The 18,536-nt window shown below is 36.8% G+C and overlaps 1 protein-coding gene across 1 annotated transcript; it reads left to right on the forward strand.

Annotated features, from left to right (window-relative positions):
* The first annotated feature begins 2,554 nt into the window (after window positions 1-2,554).
* LOC131694978 (ecdysone-induced protein 74EF-like) lies at window positions 2,555-6,194 on the forward strand. The gene is made up of 2 exons (XM_058983514.1): window positions 2,555-2,705; window positions 2,861-6,194. Exons 1-2 carry the CDS (start codon window positions 2,570-2,572, stop codon window positions 3,562-3,564), a joined length of 840 nt encoding a protein of 279 aa, XP_058839497.1. The 5' UTR covers window positions 2,555-2,569; the 3' UTR covers window positions 3,565-6,194.
* Window positions 6,195-18,536: the final 12,342 nt, after the last annotated feature.

The following is an 18,536-nucleotide window of genomic DNA, read 5'->3' on the forward strand; positions in this document are numbered from 1 at the left end:
AGCAAGTTCTATGTGGACGACAAATTTAAGAAAAAAATGTCGAAGTTCCCCTCCAACTATCTCATTTGGCAGGCCATCTGCTCTTGCGGATTGAGCCTTTCGTGACAAAGGGCACAGTAAATGGCGAGATCTACAAATCTGAGTGCCTCGAGAAGTGCCTTTTGCCGTTCTTGCAGCAGTACGACGAAGCTCCGCTATTTTTGGCCAGATTTGGCATCATGCCACTATTCTAAAAGTGTCCTGGAGTGGTATGAGGCCAAATCTGTCCAATTTGTTCCAAAGGACATGAATCCGCCAAACTGTCCGGAGCTGCGCCCGGTGGAGCAGTACTGGGCAATGATGAAGCGGGAACTTCGGAAGAGCAAGAAGACAGTCAAAGACGAGAAGGACATGTTAAGAAAATGAAAAAAAACTGAGAAACTGGTACCGGATGACACTGTAAAGACATTGATGGTGGGCATCAAGCGAAAATGCGTTCAATTTTACACTCAAGGCTCCATCGATTAACTTTTCTTTTGATTTTTGAAGTAAATATATGTATAAAACTACCCTAAAATTTTGGTTTGATTTTAAACATTATAAGAAAATTGGCATGACATTTTCAGTGTCGCAACAATTTCGTGTTCGCCCTTTACCTTTTCCTACTCTTACTACGCACTCTAAATTGAATGATGGTTAGGGTCCCAGGTCAGCAAATACCAAATTCTTGTTTTCACACGGCTCCAAAGATGGCGTGGGGTACATTTGTACCCCAGTGCAACGTTCTAGGGTTCTGTGGTGTACGAGTCATACACCCTTATTCTTGTTTTTCGATGAATGCGAGATTCGTTCGAAAGTGCTTCGAACGAATAGTTGGCCCATTTGATGTTGCTGTCGTAAACGAGAATACAAACGTTTGAATCTCGCATTCGTCGTAAACAATAAGGGTGATAACTAATGTTTACTAGTGAAAATCAAAGAGAATAGGGAAAGAGGCGAATAGTGTGAAGCCGAAAATACCTTATTGAGCAGACCAATCGTGCAATGTAAATAAACATTACTCATGCCTGAGTTGGAGGAGATAAGTATTGTACATCAATCAAAAAAAGAAATTTGAATTTTCGTCAGAATTTAGTTCAATCATGATTTTAAGGTGCATTCTAGAGTATATGTATTAGTAAAAACAAGCTTTAGAATTATTTCATGTCTTTGTTTCAAAATGCACATCATTTGATAAACAAATCCAACGATCGGCATACGGTTTCTTTTCAAAATATAATAGGAGTCATTTAAAGTGCTGCCTGTGGAAGCGGTTGCCAAAATTCTAGTGTTGAAATCATCATAAAGGAAGTGTTGCCGTTTTGACTGATTTTCACTCTTCGTCTCTTTCCCTATTCTCTTTGGTGAAAATCATTTGGGCCATGATGGCGGCCAAAATCGTCTAAATATTATTTATACTAAATATTTATTCCCGTAAAATTAGTGTTCATTTCCATCTCCACATTTGTTCAGCGAACAGACATAGAGCAGTGAACCTGTTTTGGTCCTATTATGGGAGGTGCTGCACTATTTCGTTAATTATTCGGACTTCAATCGATGGAATGCCAAAAATTTGGTACCAATACCTCCATTTTTGTGAGCAAATGCGTTATTTTTTTTTAAAAATTAAAATATATTTCAACAAACGATTCGTGTTAGGGAAATTCAAAAGGTAAAAAATGCAAAGAATTCGACAATTAATAGATTTAACCTAATAAAACAATCTGCTGGGAATTGACAGCAGATTTCCAATATTTACGCGAAGCTCGTCGGCCCTCTTTCAATTCCTTGTGCTGTACGGTAGTCCGACAATGTTTTAACAATACATCACCCAATAACGGATTTGCTGTTGTGGCTGGCTAGAGTTCCCAAACAACAACCTACCTTACACGTAACATTTAATCGCTTGTTTTTGTTTCGTTGTTTCGCGCAAACATCCGAAAATAGCCCCTATCAGCTCTTAAATAATGCATGTTGATAAACGGTTCAATTGTTTCGCAGCAACTGTTGAATCACTCACATTATTCGCACTGGCTGAGAGTTGACGGCCGCGGAAGCCTCAACAAACTTTACCTATTAATTTCAGTTTAAATCGACTAGACTGACAGGACAGTTGGTTGCGGGGAACGGTATCAGAAATTTGCATTCCCGCAGTGCACACCGATGGCCGTTGTCCTGCCATTATTGTATAGTTCAACGATTGCTGCGATTGATTCTGACTTTTCACGCGAGCTTAGCCATCAGTCAACAAACAGCCAACCGTTCGTTCGATCCACGATACGAAATGGCCGCAATGCACTGAATATGCAAGTTAAGCCCCCTTCTCGCTTCGATAACAGCCAGCTTCAGCTTCCCGTTATCAACAGCGGGTAGTACCAGGTTACACAATATGTACACCTCTGCCCCCCTCCAACCTCTACGACAGGGGTAGTCTCTGTGTCTGCGTTTATACTCTCACCACTGATAACAGCAGCGGGACTGCACGCGGGGGTATTAATAGCACCCAAGGGGAGCGCAAAAAATAGCTCTGGAATGAATTGAGTCGAGCGTTATGCAGATTACATTGTTGACGTTCCCGTCATCGCATAGCAGCCAGTCAATACATTGTGCACAGACGACGAACGGAACGGATCCCAACTGCCGCACATGGAAAGAGGGAAAACCACAGCGTGCGCGTTCGCCTGCAGGCAAGTTCAATGTCACCGTCAAGGATTTTTCCTGTTGCTCGTCTGCTGCTCTTCCCGAATGTGCCACTGATAACGATTATGCATATTTTTTTTTGCTTGCCTCTCAGCCAAGAAACCCGAACTAACCACATTTTATTCTCTTACCTCATCCACAGTTACCGACAACTATCATTACCTGCACTCGATGAACGCAGCAGCGGCGGCAGGTTACACTTCCTCCCACTTCCAAACACCGTCACAGCCCCGGAATCAATCCGGTGGATCGCTGGCGAACGGTGGCAACGGTTTGAGCGTCATGAGCCAGCATCATCTGCATCAACACCATCCTCATCTGGGTGGCCAACATCCGGGTGCCCACGTGGGGAATGGTGCCGGAGGTCCACCCGGAGTCATGGGTGGCGGATTAGTAAACGGACTTCATCATCACCCCCAGAACGTGTCGTCCAGTTGTCCGGATGATTTAACCTACATGCTGGAGCTGGGATTCCCTCCGCGGAAGCTGAAGAAACCCAAGAAGCCCAAACTCGAGATGGGAGTGAAACGTAAGTCTCGCGAAGGTTCCACCACCTACCTGTGGGAGTTCCTGCTGAAGCTGCTCCAGGACCGCGAATATTGCCCACGGTTCATCAAGTGGACCAACCGGGACAAGGGTGTATTCAAACTGGTCGACTCCAAAGCTGTCTCCAAGCTGTGGGGAATGCACAAAAACAAACCGGACATGAACTACGAAACGATGGGCCGAGCTTTGCGGTATTACTACCAGCGAGGAATTCTGGCCAAAGTCGATGGCCAGCGGCTGGTGTATCAGTTTGTCGATGTACCGAAAGATATCATCGAAATCGACTGTTCCGGTACATAGGGTTACGGGCGACGTCCAGACCGACGTTCCTAACCAAATCCGAGGCACACTTTCATATTCACACAATCACACACACACACCGGCACACACTCACACACACGCACTAGTCCGGTTTCCGGTTGCCCACTGGCGCTCACCACAAGATGGCGGCGGTGCTCCCATCGCGGTCTACCTTGTATAAACGAAATATCTACTCCTTCCCTGTTTTAGTGTACATACACGTGCTAATGATCTTCTGTTTTGTTTTATGATATTTATTTTAAATGGACCCCTTCTTTGAGTTTAAGCTTTCCATGTATCATACTAGGTGGTAAGTTGTAAAGTTATTCTACTGTAAATTATAATTTATTTAAGTTAAAACCCCCAACCGGAGACGAAGAGAGAACGATCCTCTTTTTTGACAATTTGAGAAGAAATTCTAGGTTAATTAACAATACACAGATACAAAAAATGGAAAAGACAATAAAAAATAACAAACGGCTACCTTTTCGCTTTTATGTTTTGCTGTGTTTAGTAATTGTGTTTTTTATACCTTTCATTTAAAAACTATCTGATCGAGTACGACAATATATACAGAATAATTGGCTAACTAACCAAGAATAGAAGAAAAACCCTGAATGATACCCGTTAGATGAAAAACTGGAATGGTTAAAGGATAACAAGAGAAGTACAAATCAAAACAAACATATAAAAAACCCTCAACCTCGCGCTGCAGTACTAGAACCTGACGACAGTTTCGGCTCTGGTGCTTCAGCAGCAGTGGGTGATTGTTCTTGTAATTTACTGCTAATGCGCTATAGATATAATTTGATTTTTTTGTCATAATTTTATTTAGAACGTAATCCAACCTTTCGGGGCTTGTTTTTCGTTGGCGAAAGCAAAACTGCTGGGGATGTACATTTTTTATGTAAATTTCTGTGCTAATTTAAGCTAATTGTAGACTCGGTTAATTTTAAGTTCTGTATCCGCTAACTCAATAAGCTGTAATCAAGTGTAAAAATAATGCTATTAAGTGAAAGTATTTTGTGTTTAGAGTTTTAACTTCTTTTCAAACTGTTTTTTTTTTTTAATTTTCCGGTAACCAGCGTAAGTTCCGTTTTTATCATTAATTCTTACTTTGCAAAACATGTTACTGTTTTCTACTATTTACTACAGCTCACTGCCGCACCCGTCAGTTGGTGAACCAACTGTTTTTAAGTCCCTTTGTTTTTAAGAATGTTTCAACGAAAGTGATAAACTGAGAATCAAAAAGAGCTAGGAAAGAAGCAGACTTTGTGAATACGGAAGCGGAAGGCAACAGCACACAAACACACCGAAGCAAGACGCCAGCTGACAAGAATTTTAAAAGAGAATAAATGAAGTTTCTTTAGAATCTTGATCTCATTAATTTATTTGTATCGACTCACAGACGAAATATATTTTTTAAAGAAATTATTTTGGTTTCCTCACGTGTAAATAAGCTTGAAATTTGAGTTTTTATTATCATTTTCATTTTTAAATTTATTTTTACGTGTTATTTTGTGATGGAAGACAATTTGGGGAAGTGGATAAAATGCTGGTTCCGACTGTTTGATCGTGCTAGATTCGATAGAACTGAGCCCAAAAATAAATGCGAAACTAAAACATGATGCTTATTAACCACATTCGACACTGCCAACAGTCATTTGAAGAGTGAGAAAAATAGTTTGAAATTTGTGCGTAATAGTCTAGCAAAAATTTACTACCCTACTCGTTTTAGTAAAATGATTACCAAAAGAAAAAAAATGCGAAATAAATTCAATTGCATCAATTTGAATCTAGTACGCCACACGCCACTTTAATGCTCTAAACCATCGTCGAACCAGTTTGTATGCACTTCCCAAGCAAAAAAACGTGTTAGCTTTCGTAATACTCTTCGCAAAAAAAAACACATGCGTTCAACTGCCTGTTCCCTCTTTGGATTTTAATGCTGCATTGTTCTATAATTTTGCTTTCCCGAATCAGTCGAATCTGTTGCAGCTTACAGTAGTATTTGCAATCGAAACGGACACGGTGATAGATTCTGTTTAACGAACAAGTATGTGCAATGAACCAACACTAGAAGAGAATAACCAATATCAGGACAAGACACAAACAAACAAACAAGTAAGGAAAACAATTCCACCCAAATGCAAACCGGAGTATTTAGTGCTGGGTTTTTAGAAAATCGAACATATTTATCGAGGCTCTTCTAATCAGTGAGCTCGCAATCAATCCGATTTTGAAAAATCAAACCACACCTCATTCAGAAATCTAAACAAATGCTAGAAGAAATAGAAACAAGCAAAATAAAAGTGGAATAAACCTAGATGGAAAAAAAGAACAGAGATCATTTCTATAGTTTGTTTTACAGTAAAGATAGACGTAAACCTTTATATTAGGAAATGAACAACTATATACATATAACAAGCAAGCAAAAGAAGATAAAAAGGAAGTTTCAATGAGATCGAAAAAACGAGCGAGTTGCAAGCAAGATAAAAGCAAAGAAACACAATCGTCTAGAATCATTTGTTATGTGTATATTAATTATACTTTAAATGTTGCAAATTTTATATATAAAATTATAAACTAGAAAAAATAAAATAAAAATTATATAATTTAATTTCAATTAATCGGTTGTCCCCATTCTTTATTTTGTTTGCTGTGTTCCACATCCTTTCCCCGTCCATTTGGTTTGAAAATAAACCTTACTTTTTCAAAGTCCACAATTTTTTTTTGACTTACTTGGTTTCGCTTATGTGATTTTCTTCAGTTCAATCGCAGCAAGAATCGTGCACTAGGTGCGTAAAGGCAATGTGATAAATGGTAGTATCGAAACACAAACTGATCGTTTGAAATGGAAGCATCAATTGCATACCTCTAGGCTAAAAGAGTTAATGAAAAAACGATAAGTCAAACATTTATACTGTATACGTTCAGGCTCAAGCGAAAAAAATGTCAATATTTTGCATATCGGTAGGCGTTAGTGTGAGTAATACTGAAAGGAACATTTCGTAATGACACGAAGTGGATGTTTCGAAATGCAACAAGCGCGATATTTGTAACTGTTTCAATATACCTAAATTACTTTATGGGAAATTTTTGAGAGAATCGGAAAAAATTAAACCAAAGAACCCATCGTACCCAAAGAATACAATGTGTTGTAATGAAAGGTAACTTTCTGAAATTGTTATCTCCGAACTGAATTTAGTAGAATCTGGGGTCTGGACAAAAGTGATTATAACTACTAGAGGGAGCAAAGCGCTACTGTCTCCATGTATTCACGGACTGAAACATGGGGTCTCGCTCTAGCATATTGTATCCCATTACTTTGACATGTGAGTACCCGGAGCAATGTGTGTCAAACTGATGGGCCTAGAATATGTAAGAGCGAGATGATAAATTATCACTGTTAACAGCGGCATGAGACCTCTAGTAATTATAAGGTGTATTCCAGTACACAGAAGTCACTCCGGAGTAAACAGAAGTCTTTTATCTGGACTGGCACAAGTTGCAAGTATGCCAGTAGAAATGCAGCAAATATTTCGGGCAAAAAGTTTCGCCTTATTAAGGGGTTATATACAAACTTGTGGCGAAGAAGTGAGCTAAGTTCGTGAATTTTTGAAGGCACATTTTTTTTTTGAAAAAGCGAAAGACAGTTCGTTGCTAGCACTAACGGCGATAGGAAAATCAAGTTGAATTAAAACAAAATATTCAAGGTTGTCGGAGTTATAACACAGACTAACAGACATAACACTATGAGGGAATTCCCTCAAAAAACATCGATCCGACAATTTTCCTAGAACACTAGCTCCACCTTTTATTCACAGTCCCAAACACTCATATACTGGTGGGTTACCCCTCAGGTTTGCGAACAATTTTTCACTAGTGGTCTATCCCCCATATGCTTGTTCATATGTCAGTGGCGCCATAATTTCAAATGTGGCCACAGTCCCAACTACAAATATATTTAAAATGACCGTTAAAGCGGGCGAAGCTTTGTTTTTGAGTGTTATGTCTGTTAGTCTGTGGTTATAATCCATCCCCCGAATCATGTTTTTTGACAGAGGTCTGCGGTGAACGCTCTTCAAGCCGAACCGCTCAACTGAAATCCAAAAACTAAACAGATTATTGAAGAAAAATGATTTGTGGTGTACTTATACGCATCGGTTTCCCAATTAATTTTTTTTCTTGCCATAAAAACATGTTGACCAAAAAATTTAGTTTTATAGTGCTCAAAATTTTAAACAAAAATTCATTGCAAATAAAGGAAATTTTTTTGATAAAAACGAACCGTTTAAGTACACGAGAACGTATATACAAACAATTCATAATTTTTTTTTTGAAGATCGGGTGAATAGCTTTTGAGACATCACGTTCACCGCGACGGTACTTTTCAAAAAATTAATTCCGAGAAAATTAAGTTTAAGGGGGTCCTGTTATATAATTGTGCAAAAAGTACCTAATGTTTGATAATATTTTTTGAAGAATTTAAATGACAGACGCTATTTTTTACATCTTACTCTCGAAAATTGTTATTTTATAGATGAAACCTTAATAAACATTTTGCAGAATAGCGTACATGTCTAAGTCATCTTACTGCTTCAAAAAAATTATTAAACATTAGAAACTTTTGGCCACATCTATATAAGAGGACCCCTTTAAACTTTTGTGTTAACTTCATTCGTGGGAGAGACCAGTGCGTTGCAAACGACTGTAATTTGAAATCTAGTGCTCCGATCTGGATGAAATTTCGCACAGATATTTTCAAAAGTATGTACTTTTAGAATATTCAATTTTTTTCGATGTTTTGAGTTCTAACCTTAACGATTTTGTATTAATTTTTTCTATCGGATTATTGCCAGGCCAGGCAAGAGCAGTATTGTCCCCGTTCCATTTGTCCTTACAGTTTTCTCTGTTTTCAAACATTAAATACAATTGGCAATATAAACATGTAAATGTAAATTGCTCGCTGTTTACCAAACTAAAAAAAAACTAAACCAATTTATCTTTGAATTTGACATCGAAGACGAAAAAAACATGACTAACTTCAAATCACGTGGAGTAAGGATTAATCCGCGTGACAAATCTGTGCGTCATAGTCATGGCTGAAATATAGAAGAATTTTTACAGTGAAATTTTTAAAATGTGTACAGCTTCCGGAATCTTGGCGAACTTCTGCCGGCTGCCAGATTTTCTTCCAAGCAGGCTACAGCGTATTCATATGTCACATACATATGACAGTCTCGCTGTTTCTCTTTCCAATGTTCATGTAATAAAGGCAAGTTAAAAAGAGAAATATCGGACGCTAGTAGAAATACGACTCAATCGATAGGCAATTGCCTTTTTTGTTCTCAATATAAGTCACCTCCCCCCTTTCTATTGTGACAAATGTCAACATGAACTCAAATGCCAAATTTCACATCGTTTGGACAATTTTAGACCCCCACCCGCTTTGTTGGAAGTTTTTGAAGTAGATACAGAACACTAGAATAGGATTGTCGCTGGCCTCAGTGGTAGGAACATCATTGTTTTGGTTTCGGTTTATACCTGTCAAATGAACCCAATAGAAAAGAGCAGAAAAAATTCCTCTATCGTTGTTTCATAGCGACTAATCTTTTTTATGTCTTTTAGCCAGCAAAATATTGACCGACCATTCTTGGCTAGTGTATTTTCATTAATTAGAATACACCAATTGTCTAAACCTGTACTGAATGAATTTCAATAGATTTCACATGATATTTATGTGTGACAGATAATTTTTATGTGCTGGTACAAATCGCAAAAATGATGAGTGAAATCAATAGATTCAATATAGAGATGTTTTTCTCGGTCTAAATTTTAGACTGTTATTGTTATGAAATGAAAGAATTAGTATATATGACGCACAAATAAATGAAAACTTATCAAAATTCAATACAGGTTTAGACAATTTGTGCATTCTAACTAATGAAAATACACCAGCCAAGAATGGCCATTGTTTTGCTGGCCATAAGACATAAAAATGATTAGTCGCTATGAAACGACGATAGATGATTTTTTTTTTGGCTTTTTTCTATTTGACCTGGAGCTATACATTGGATTGTATTCTCTATCACCACTGAATCTCAATGCACAAATAAGATTACCAGCTTTGTTTAGAAAATATTAAAAAAAAACACCAAAACATGGTTGCCCCATCCATAAGACTCAATGAAAATGTAAATCTTGAACAGCGTTTTTCTCGGCTTGCTTATGCTTTAATGGGCAGTGCAGTGGCAATATTGACGTTTGAAAAACAACTCGGCAACTTCAGCTATCAAATATTTAGAAACAGTGCAAGTTTTTGTCGAGAAGGAAATATTTGTAAGCTGTACACGACATGAATCAGTTTGTATCGTTATCTGATATCAAATTATTTTCATTTCTGCCTGTTAGAAAACAGCATACACAACGAAAAACCGGATTTTAAAACACCCAACCGAAGCCAGTTCGTGAGTGTTTACCGCTAATTTCTTGCACCGATCCGCAAATCTTGAACAAAAAGAAGTGTGATTTTAGTAGGTTTCTATTAGTCAATCTTGGTGGATGGTCGAAGACTACATTTCAACATCGGAAGAGAAAATGATTAATAGGATTCAGCCAGCTCCGTGAACCGACTGTAATAATCAGTTTGTACAGCTCCGTGCTAGCACAGAGAAGCTAGAACAAACTTTCCCGAAAAACCTGTGTAAACATTTAAATGAAAATACGTTGAAAATCACCATCGCATACAGGTTCGCATGCGTGAGACACCATTGTATCCCAGTTTGTATACAAGTCCCGTATAGCGATTGCTGGCCTATCAAAGCGCCGACTAGTGGCAAGTTGCTACTTGCTGCTGTCATTTCAAAGCGACTGTTTAATTTCTTACACAAGTTGAAAACTTTACTTGTATGTCAGTTCTCAGTGGTGCTAGTAAGGAAACCCAATTGGAACAAAAATCTCCTACCAAGAGAAATGTTCTTTGGAAAACAAATTACTCCTTATCAGCGTTATCAAACCATCAACCAAGAATAAAATTTGAAAACCTTTTTCTTCGCCAACTATTATTTTTATATCCGACGGGTCAGAATTGGCGTGTCCCCACGGGAAAACTGATTTTAAATCATCTGACTGAAACTCATTCCTGATTGGTTCCCACTAATTACATGAGCTGCAAATCTTGAACAGTTTTTGTTCGAAACTCCAACTCTATGACGATGGAAAACGGCGCCGGTGGTACTCAACGTAAACGTGACCGCCACTCATTCCAGTTGGCCTGGGTTCAATTTCAGCCGAGGTCGTTGAGATTTTTCTAAGGTGAAAAAATCTGTGGTCACGTCTTCCTTCGGAAGGGAAGTAAAGCCGTTGGTCCCCTGGTCCATGAGTTGATGGATCGATATCTAGTCCAGATAGTGCAGTCACCTCTCTAGCGTCGGTAAAGAAGAAGTAGAATCCAACTTCTATACTTACCAACAAAAATTCCTCCTCCCGTGATACTTGTGGAGTACGCAGTAGTATATACGACCTCTAGCAAAAGCAAGTATCGGACTAACCATTCGTTCCCTTTCCTTCCGCGATCTACGTTCGGGCCTGGCCAAAAGTAGTATTCAGGTTCGGGTCGGGTTCGAGTATTGAAAAACTCATACTCTTCTACCTATACCGTTAACCTTAAAAATATACCTATTAGCAGAAATGACAGTCATCGCACGAAAAATCTACTAGATTTAAACAGAATTTTGGTGAAATCGAATAAAGATAAGGACTAATTGCAAATTTAATTGTCCCCTTAACCCCAATGTTATTAGTTGACCGCGATGATTAGTTCAATACACACTCGAAAAGTTTGTCAAAACACAAACTTTGGAGATTACACCAGCACATGGTAATAGTTCGATCACTTAAGATTAAAACCTCTATAATTGAAATGAAGAACAAAACGTAATGTGTGCTTGTTGCGAAGGGAGGTCATACACGATACTGATTTCAGTGTTTGGCTTTGAACTCAATTTGTATGTACAATTTTTGGTGTCTGTTTTATATTAATATTATTTTCCTCCCGGAACATAGTCAATTGAAATTTATTAAATTTATAGTGTGTGGTTTGTAAATGGACGAGAAAAGAACAACTAACTTTAAATTAATATTCGAAAAACTTATGCGTTTTTCTAAAGCCATTCCCTGTACGGGCAATTTCTGTGCGTAGTGTATTGCGAATTTTACTCCTAAATAGACTCACAGCAAAATAGTTTTTTCACACGAAAATAAGCTTACACCGCATCTGCCATATAGTGGTTGTTGCGGTGACTGACAAAAACAACGTTGAACGCAGTCGCTAGGATTGCGCATAAGATGCTCGGTTTGTTTAATTGATGTCTCCTGTGCAGTTTAATGTGAGGATATTTATTTTGCTGCTACAAAAATTGCACGAAGGTCTATCTACAGACGAAACGAGCAATATAGTGCTAACGAAAGTATTCACAACATCCTAGAGGTATGCAATTATTCGTACTAATCATGATGACTACCGAAAGTCAGAGACTAGGAACGATAATGCCTTCGAAAGCAGACATCTCGTAAGTGTATTAGAAAAGAACGGGTGGTTCTAATCGGCAAAAAAACATTTTCAATAATTTTGTATTACCGCCAGATGCTTAGCAGCAATCCTTCGAATTTAGACTCTGCTATTATTATGTAGAAAGTTCACACGCCCAGATTGGCGATAAAGAAATTTGTAAGACTTGAGTAATAAAACCGAAACGCTGAATCTTGTAGAAATTTGTCACTTTTATAGTCTATCCGTACCATTTTCGAAAAGTTAGTGACAGTAAAAAGCAAATAGTATAACTAATCCTCACAAGCTCTTTTAAGTATCAATTCGAGTAGGTGAACTCGCAGCTGAAAATATAATTAGGTAGAGTAAACAATTGGCAAGCAAGCATCGTAAGTGTTTATGCAAAACAAAAAGTATCCATTCTGAACTATACACGTGAAAAGCAAATATATCACTATATCTATGTATTGAATGAACCCTAGTAAAACATTTCCCAGGTGCTGGAGTTAACTTTTTGAGCAACTAAAGTTGGTTGGGTATATTCTGTTGTAGCTTTATTACGATGCAGGGAAAATTGGCTATTTATGAATTATTCTTTTCTGTGAATGAGAATACTGAAATTGGCAATGTATGACGATTGGCATAAGACTGAATTTAAAAAAAATATAGACAAAGGTATTTAAGAAAAATGGATCAGTCCGAAGACTAGACACAACCCATGGACCGATAGGCTGTGCTAAGCAAAAAATGAGCAAATTGGCAAAGCTAAACGAAAAAATCAAGGTAAATGATTGTGATATGTATGATTAATCATCGGTATCAAAATTTTAGGATAGAACAAAGACGTTTATTTCTTGATTTTCAATTTCTATTCGATCAAACGCATCATCCGGTTTCGAAATGTAAGAAAAATTTAACTCCACACCATTAAAATTATCTAAAAATCAATCGTCGAAATTTCGTAGTTAAATTAAAAATATTATTCTACAAAATTGAAGCTCGAATAAATAATCAAACTCATTGCAATAAGAAAATTACAAGGATAGCATAAATAAATAATTTCGTGTGGTCCAAAATTCCATTTTAGACATCACATCAGCGAAAATAAGATGCAGTGGTTTCCAACATGGTTCGAAAGTGAGAAATTTGTAAATACTTAAAACTTACGTAGAACACAATAGCACTTTAAAATAAAACATTTCTGGATTGATAACTATTCTCTTTGTGTTGTACAATCCAAAATCTACCATTCAACTCATCACCTCAAGCGTTTCCGGTACTCAAATCATTAGAAAATAATAGATCGATAGAAAACGTTTCGTTCTCATATTGTATTGAAATGTGCACTTATGTTAATATTAGTTCGGATTTGTGGATTTTTATCCTCTCCAGAAATTATCAGTTCTATCTAATGACAAATTTAGCAAAATTTAATCTTCATATATACATATATAGCAAAAGAATATAGAAGCCAAATAAACAAAAGAACAAAACAAAAGAGCTACAAATATAGTCCAATTGAACAACACAAAACAAAACGGTAACTTGAAAGTACACACAGTCAACGATTCCAACACAAAATGATACAAATAGAGCAGTACCTCACGGAAGTAATAAAATATAGCAAAATTTTCAACCAACAGATTACAAATGTACAACTGAAGTCCGAGATCGCAACACTGTTCGCCATCAGGATCGAATGGTTTCAAATGTTTTACTCTGATCTAAGTGCGAATGATATCGACTTCTGTAAGAAGCTATCCACTATCTATACTTTTATCACATGTCTCAAGTAGAATATAAATTTTATACTATTAGTTTGTAACGAGCATCAACATTTGGATATGCCAAACAGTCAGTACTAACTATTCGAAGATTATGATGGACTCGAAAAGGTTCAAGCAGACCAGCTCTGAATTCCCATATCATTTCGAATACATTATTTATTTAATAGTAAATTTAGTCAAAAATTACCTCACGGATAGAGTTTCGTTCTAAGTTAAACCTAACGTTGGCTAAAAGCTCTTGAGACCGCTTTCGATTTTAGAAAATCGTTATTGTAATGTTAGTAGAGTATTTTTTTTCTGCATCTTGGATCATAATCAATCGTTCAAATGTATCAAGTGATACAATCGGTATATTTAAAACTAAGCAAAACAACACAAAAGTGAAAAACGATGTACATCTTAAAAAATTACCTCAGAATCAGAAGTTTCACAAAAAAAAACAAGTTAGTCTATTAAGTAAGGCAGAGTTTAAGAAATTATATCCATCTTATCAAACATGCAGAAAATGGCAAGCCCTTATGCTATACTATACAACAAATACCGAGCAAGCCGACAGCGCTGAAAATTGACGTTTTCGCTAAAAATAAATGACGTAAAAGAAAATGCCCACAATCCCTGTATTTCTGCCCACGATTATAATAAAAACTACTAGACCACATTGTCATAAAAGGATATGATTGTAGAAGTAAAGCAAAAATCATTCTCACCAAGTCGAACATTGTGCACCACATGTAGCGTTTTTATATAATATAACTTAAAGAAAACTTTAAACAATATACGACATGTGGAAAAAGAACTAGCAAACATTTTACACACCTTTATAGCGAATGAGAAAAGACTTGATTACATTGAAACTAAAATTATACCCTACGATTATAAAAAAAACACATACACATCTATGCTGAGTGGCAAGCGGAAGGCAAACTTACAAATAAATCATAAAAAATAGTCGTATGAGCATTATTAATGTTGGGGATAATATTGATAGGTTCGTCTTGAAATGTACGAAAGATGAGAGGACATAATTGTTGGTATTAATCTTTTAACATTGTTATATATAATATATTTTTCCATATATATTTACAGCATTTATGTTTAAGATTATTTATTCAATACAGTAAAAATGCAATAATTCTATATAGTTTTCCGGACCAAAGATATTAATTTCATATCAAGCGTTTCCGTATCTAAGCGAAACATTTGGCTCTTCAATCTTGCTTGGTAGTCCATAGAGTGGTTTCGTTTGGAAGTACACTTTGCGAATCTAAACAATAGAATAATGGATAGTTAAGTTTGCCGAAAGGAAACCAGCAATGACGTGATAAATATTTCTAAGTAAATCGCCACCCCAGATATGTTTTCAAAGGCATCTTCAATTTTAGTGAAGAAACCATACAAACGAATATAGTAAAATTAGTTGCAGAGTTCTATCTAGAAATCAAAATAGTTTAATTAGAAACTCCAAACCTCGTACATAAGTAAATCAATTTTAGTTGCAGTAAATGCTAGCAAGAGTACTACACAGTACGCCCTAGCTGACGTTGAATCAAGGGATGCAGAGATAGTCTACTGTGTACACGAAGGCAGACGATACCATAACCCATGTGGAATGATTGGGGAAACACAAGACTAGTATTATTAGAACTGCGGTTGCAAAGATTTTGATTACCGAACTAATATTCTTACGCATATGAAAACAATTAAGAAACCATCAGGAAGTATAATATACATCTTACACCGTGTAAAATAAATTAATTAATAAAGTAATAATCTTCTTAACAAATATGACTGATTTCTGGTTTTATTTAATTCTTTTCTTATCTTCTTCATGGGTATTAGTTAGGCTTTTTCAAGCTAGATTTCCCATTTTCAAACAAAAATAGTGCAAAACTATATACTTTCGTTTTACTACAATACATTACAACCCAGGTAACCAACAAGCATTAGTGTATGCAGTAAAGTAGCGTAAAATTTGCATTTCGGATGCTTCTTGCCGTATGCCAGCATTCATTGTGCATAACTGTTGTTAATCAGCATTCGAAAAACTGTTTAAAAACTTCTTGCCACTAAGCAGCATTCTGAATGCACAACAGCAGTAAAAAAGCATTTTCATGGCACAGCAGTAATTTAGCCGTATATTTTGCCAAAAGCGACTTTTAAATAGCACTTAATATGATTTAAGTGCTTATCAAGTAACCGTTAAGATGCATTTAGCATGCTTATTGGTTACCTGGGAAGCGATTTCGACAGCAAGTCCTGACAAGTGTTAAGTCACTTAGTAATGCCGCAGACTCAGATGATTCGCATTGGCATTCTGTCCTGCGGCAGAAGACAAAGGGTTAAGTCTTCGGAAAACTCTAAGCTTGCTCATATGACCCTATTCCACGCTTTTCTAAAGCTTTCTTCCTTCAACTCTTTACTCTTCCTTGAGTACTCTGGCTCTTATATTGAAAAATATTTTACACCTTCCAGTCCCATGCTAATTAAATGTGTAAGGGTGTTAATCCAAAAAGTAACAAAAATGTCTCAGAATGACATGCTAGTGGGTTTTGTATCTGGGCGCTGTAGCGATATGTTTCCGACCAGCGCTTCCAAGTTTACAAATATTGTTTCATGTCGATTTTACGTCGATCTGCATTATTTTGTAGCTAGATTCCACGACATTAATGGGGGTTTTAGAATGGTTTAATGATGCAATTTTCTTATCTTTCTAACTGCACAATTTTTCATCAATTTGGTCATTTTTATTCTCTCGGCAGTTATTTTTATTTTGAAAAATGACTTCTTATATTTTGCTTAAAGCATAGCAATATTGCCAAACCATCCCTGCAGAAACTTTTGTTTCACATTGTGCATTGTGCAACTTGTGCAAAAATCAACCTGGAACGGAAGCGACTTACCTTCAAATATGATAATAAGGAGATTCATCATTATTCCTATTTTACATAGGAACAATGATGAATCTCTTTATTATCATATTTGAAGGTAAGTAGTAGGGTGTTTTGGCGCTTTTGTTGGAGATCTAGTTTTGTGCCCCTTTAATGTTTGACTTTCGACTTTAGTGTGTACTAGTGTGAGGCAAAATAATCATTTTTTCCATTAAGGGTTTTTTTTTCTCAAAAAATGACGGAATTTTTTGTGAAAAATTGTAACTTTTATTTCAAATGAGTAAGAATGCGTATGCAAAGTTTGAAATAAATCGGTTATGTAGTTTTTGAATGGCAGTTAACACCGCAAATCGTGTTTTTCCAGAGACGTTCTACAAATAGCTTCGTCACGGAGTCGCTTGTCGAAGTTTTTACATAGAAAAAATACAGAATGTTATTGAAATGACAAATTATAATCTACAAAAGATTTGATCAATTCGCTTCACCCAAATTTCCAAAAAAAATCGCAAAGAAATGTTTATTTTTACGCTGAAACCCTTTACACCCCACCCTCCCCCTATATTAAAACAGCAATCATAGTATCAAACGATTTTGAATAATTCACCTAAATATGCCACATCCCTAATACTTCATACGCAACTTTACTTCTGCTTATGTGTATAACCACAGAGAACAGACATCGATGATCGAACAAAAATATTTAAAAAACATGTGTGAATATTTGAATTAATATACGAGAAACACTAGCGCCGCCACACCAACCTATCCCAACTATCCGTCAAATCCATTCCGGAACCGATTCGTATGGAATCTTGCTCAAAGAAAACAACCGATTCCGACTCTATCGGTTGATGCATTTAAGCTGGAATTCATGCTGGAAGTCCGAATCGGTTCCGGACTAGTTTGACTGGGTAGAGGAATAACCGCTGTCAATTCTGTCGAACTCAGCCACAAAAAACATGACGACAGTAGCGCACCTGGTTTGGATATCGCAACTACCTTCGAAACCGTTAGAGATTTTACACAAGTTGAATGCTGAAGATGGACGTCTGTTCTCTGTGGTATAACTTTCCTCCCCTCCAATCCCTTCGTCGTCTATCTACATCTATGAAACTGGGCAAATGCATTTGAATGATTCTTCTGGACATACAAATTCGATAAAAAAAACTACGGTGTTATTTCACTATTGGGATATTCGATTGATGTGAACCGATTTGGTGCACTTGTTTTGCAATTTCTAGCAGAAATGTCAATGGAACATACCTTGTTTTCTACATTTCTGCTAGAAAAAGCAAAAATGGTGCAAAACCAGTGCACTCCATTACACCGATGTCAATCGATCGAAAATCCCATATAAAATCTACATACCACTGGCAGTGTTTGTTTTAAAGAACCCTGAGATTTTGCATGCAATTCGAGCCATCGAACTTTGAAGAGCTATATCATTTTTCAGGAACATTTGGGCACCATACTTCCTTCGGCAAAAGTTGTTAGACTGTCGCAGTAAAAATTATGATTTTGTTACTGTACATTTTTATTCGGGTGAAATAGTAAAAAATAGGGTTTTCTATACAAATTCCAAAGCAATGCGCTACGCCGAGTCAAAACTAAGCGACTCCAAATTTTGCGTAGTTGTTTTAACCACAAATGGAACCAAAACAGATTTATTCTGGTTTGATAGGATCCAATGCGTGTTTTTCCAAACAGCTGGTGTCCCACTCTACCCGAGCAGAAGAAAATAACTCC

Source organism: Topomyia yanbarensis, unplaced genomic scaffold (assembly GCF_030247195.1).
Source record: "Topomyia yanbarensis strain Yona2022 unplaced genomic scaffold, ASM3024719v1 HiC_scaffold_218, whole genome shotgun sequence".
NCBI classification, from domain to species: domain Eukaryota; kingdom Metazoa; phylum Arthropoda; class Insecta; order Diptera; family Culicidae; genus Topomyia; species Topomyia yanbarensis.

Excerpts from the sequence above, each read along its gene's own strand:
- LOC131694978 (XM_058983514.1), top strand. The coding sequence starts at position 2,570 with ATGCAGATTACATTGTTGACGTTCCCGTCATCGCATAGCAGCCAGTCA. Across the intron at positions 2,706-2,860 it reads GCGTGCGCGTTCGCCTGCAG|TTACCGACAACTATCATTAC; the intron begins GCAAGTTCAATG and ends CCTCATCCACAG.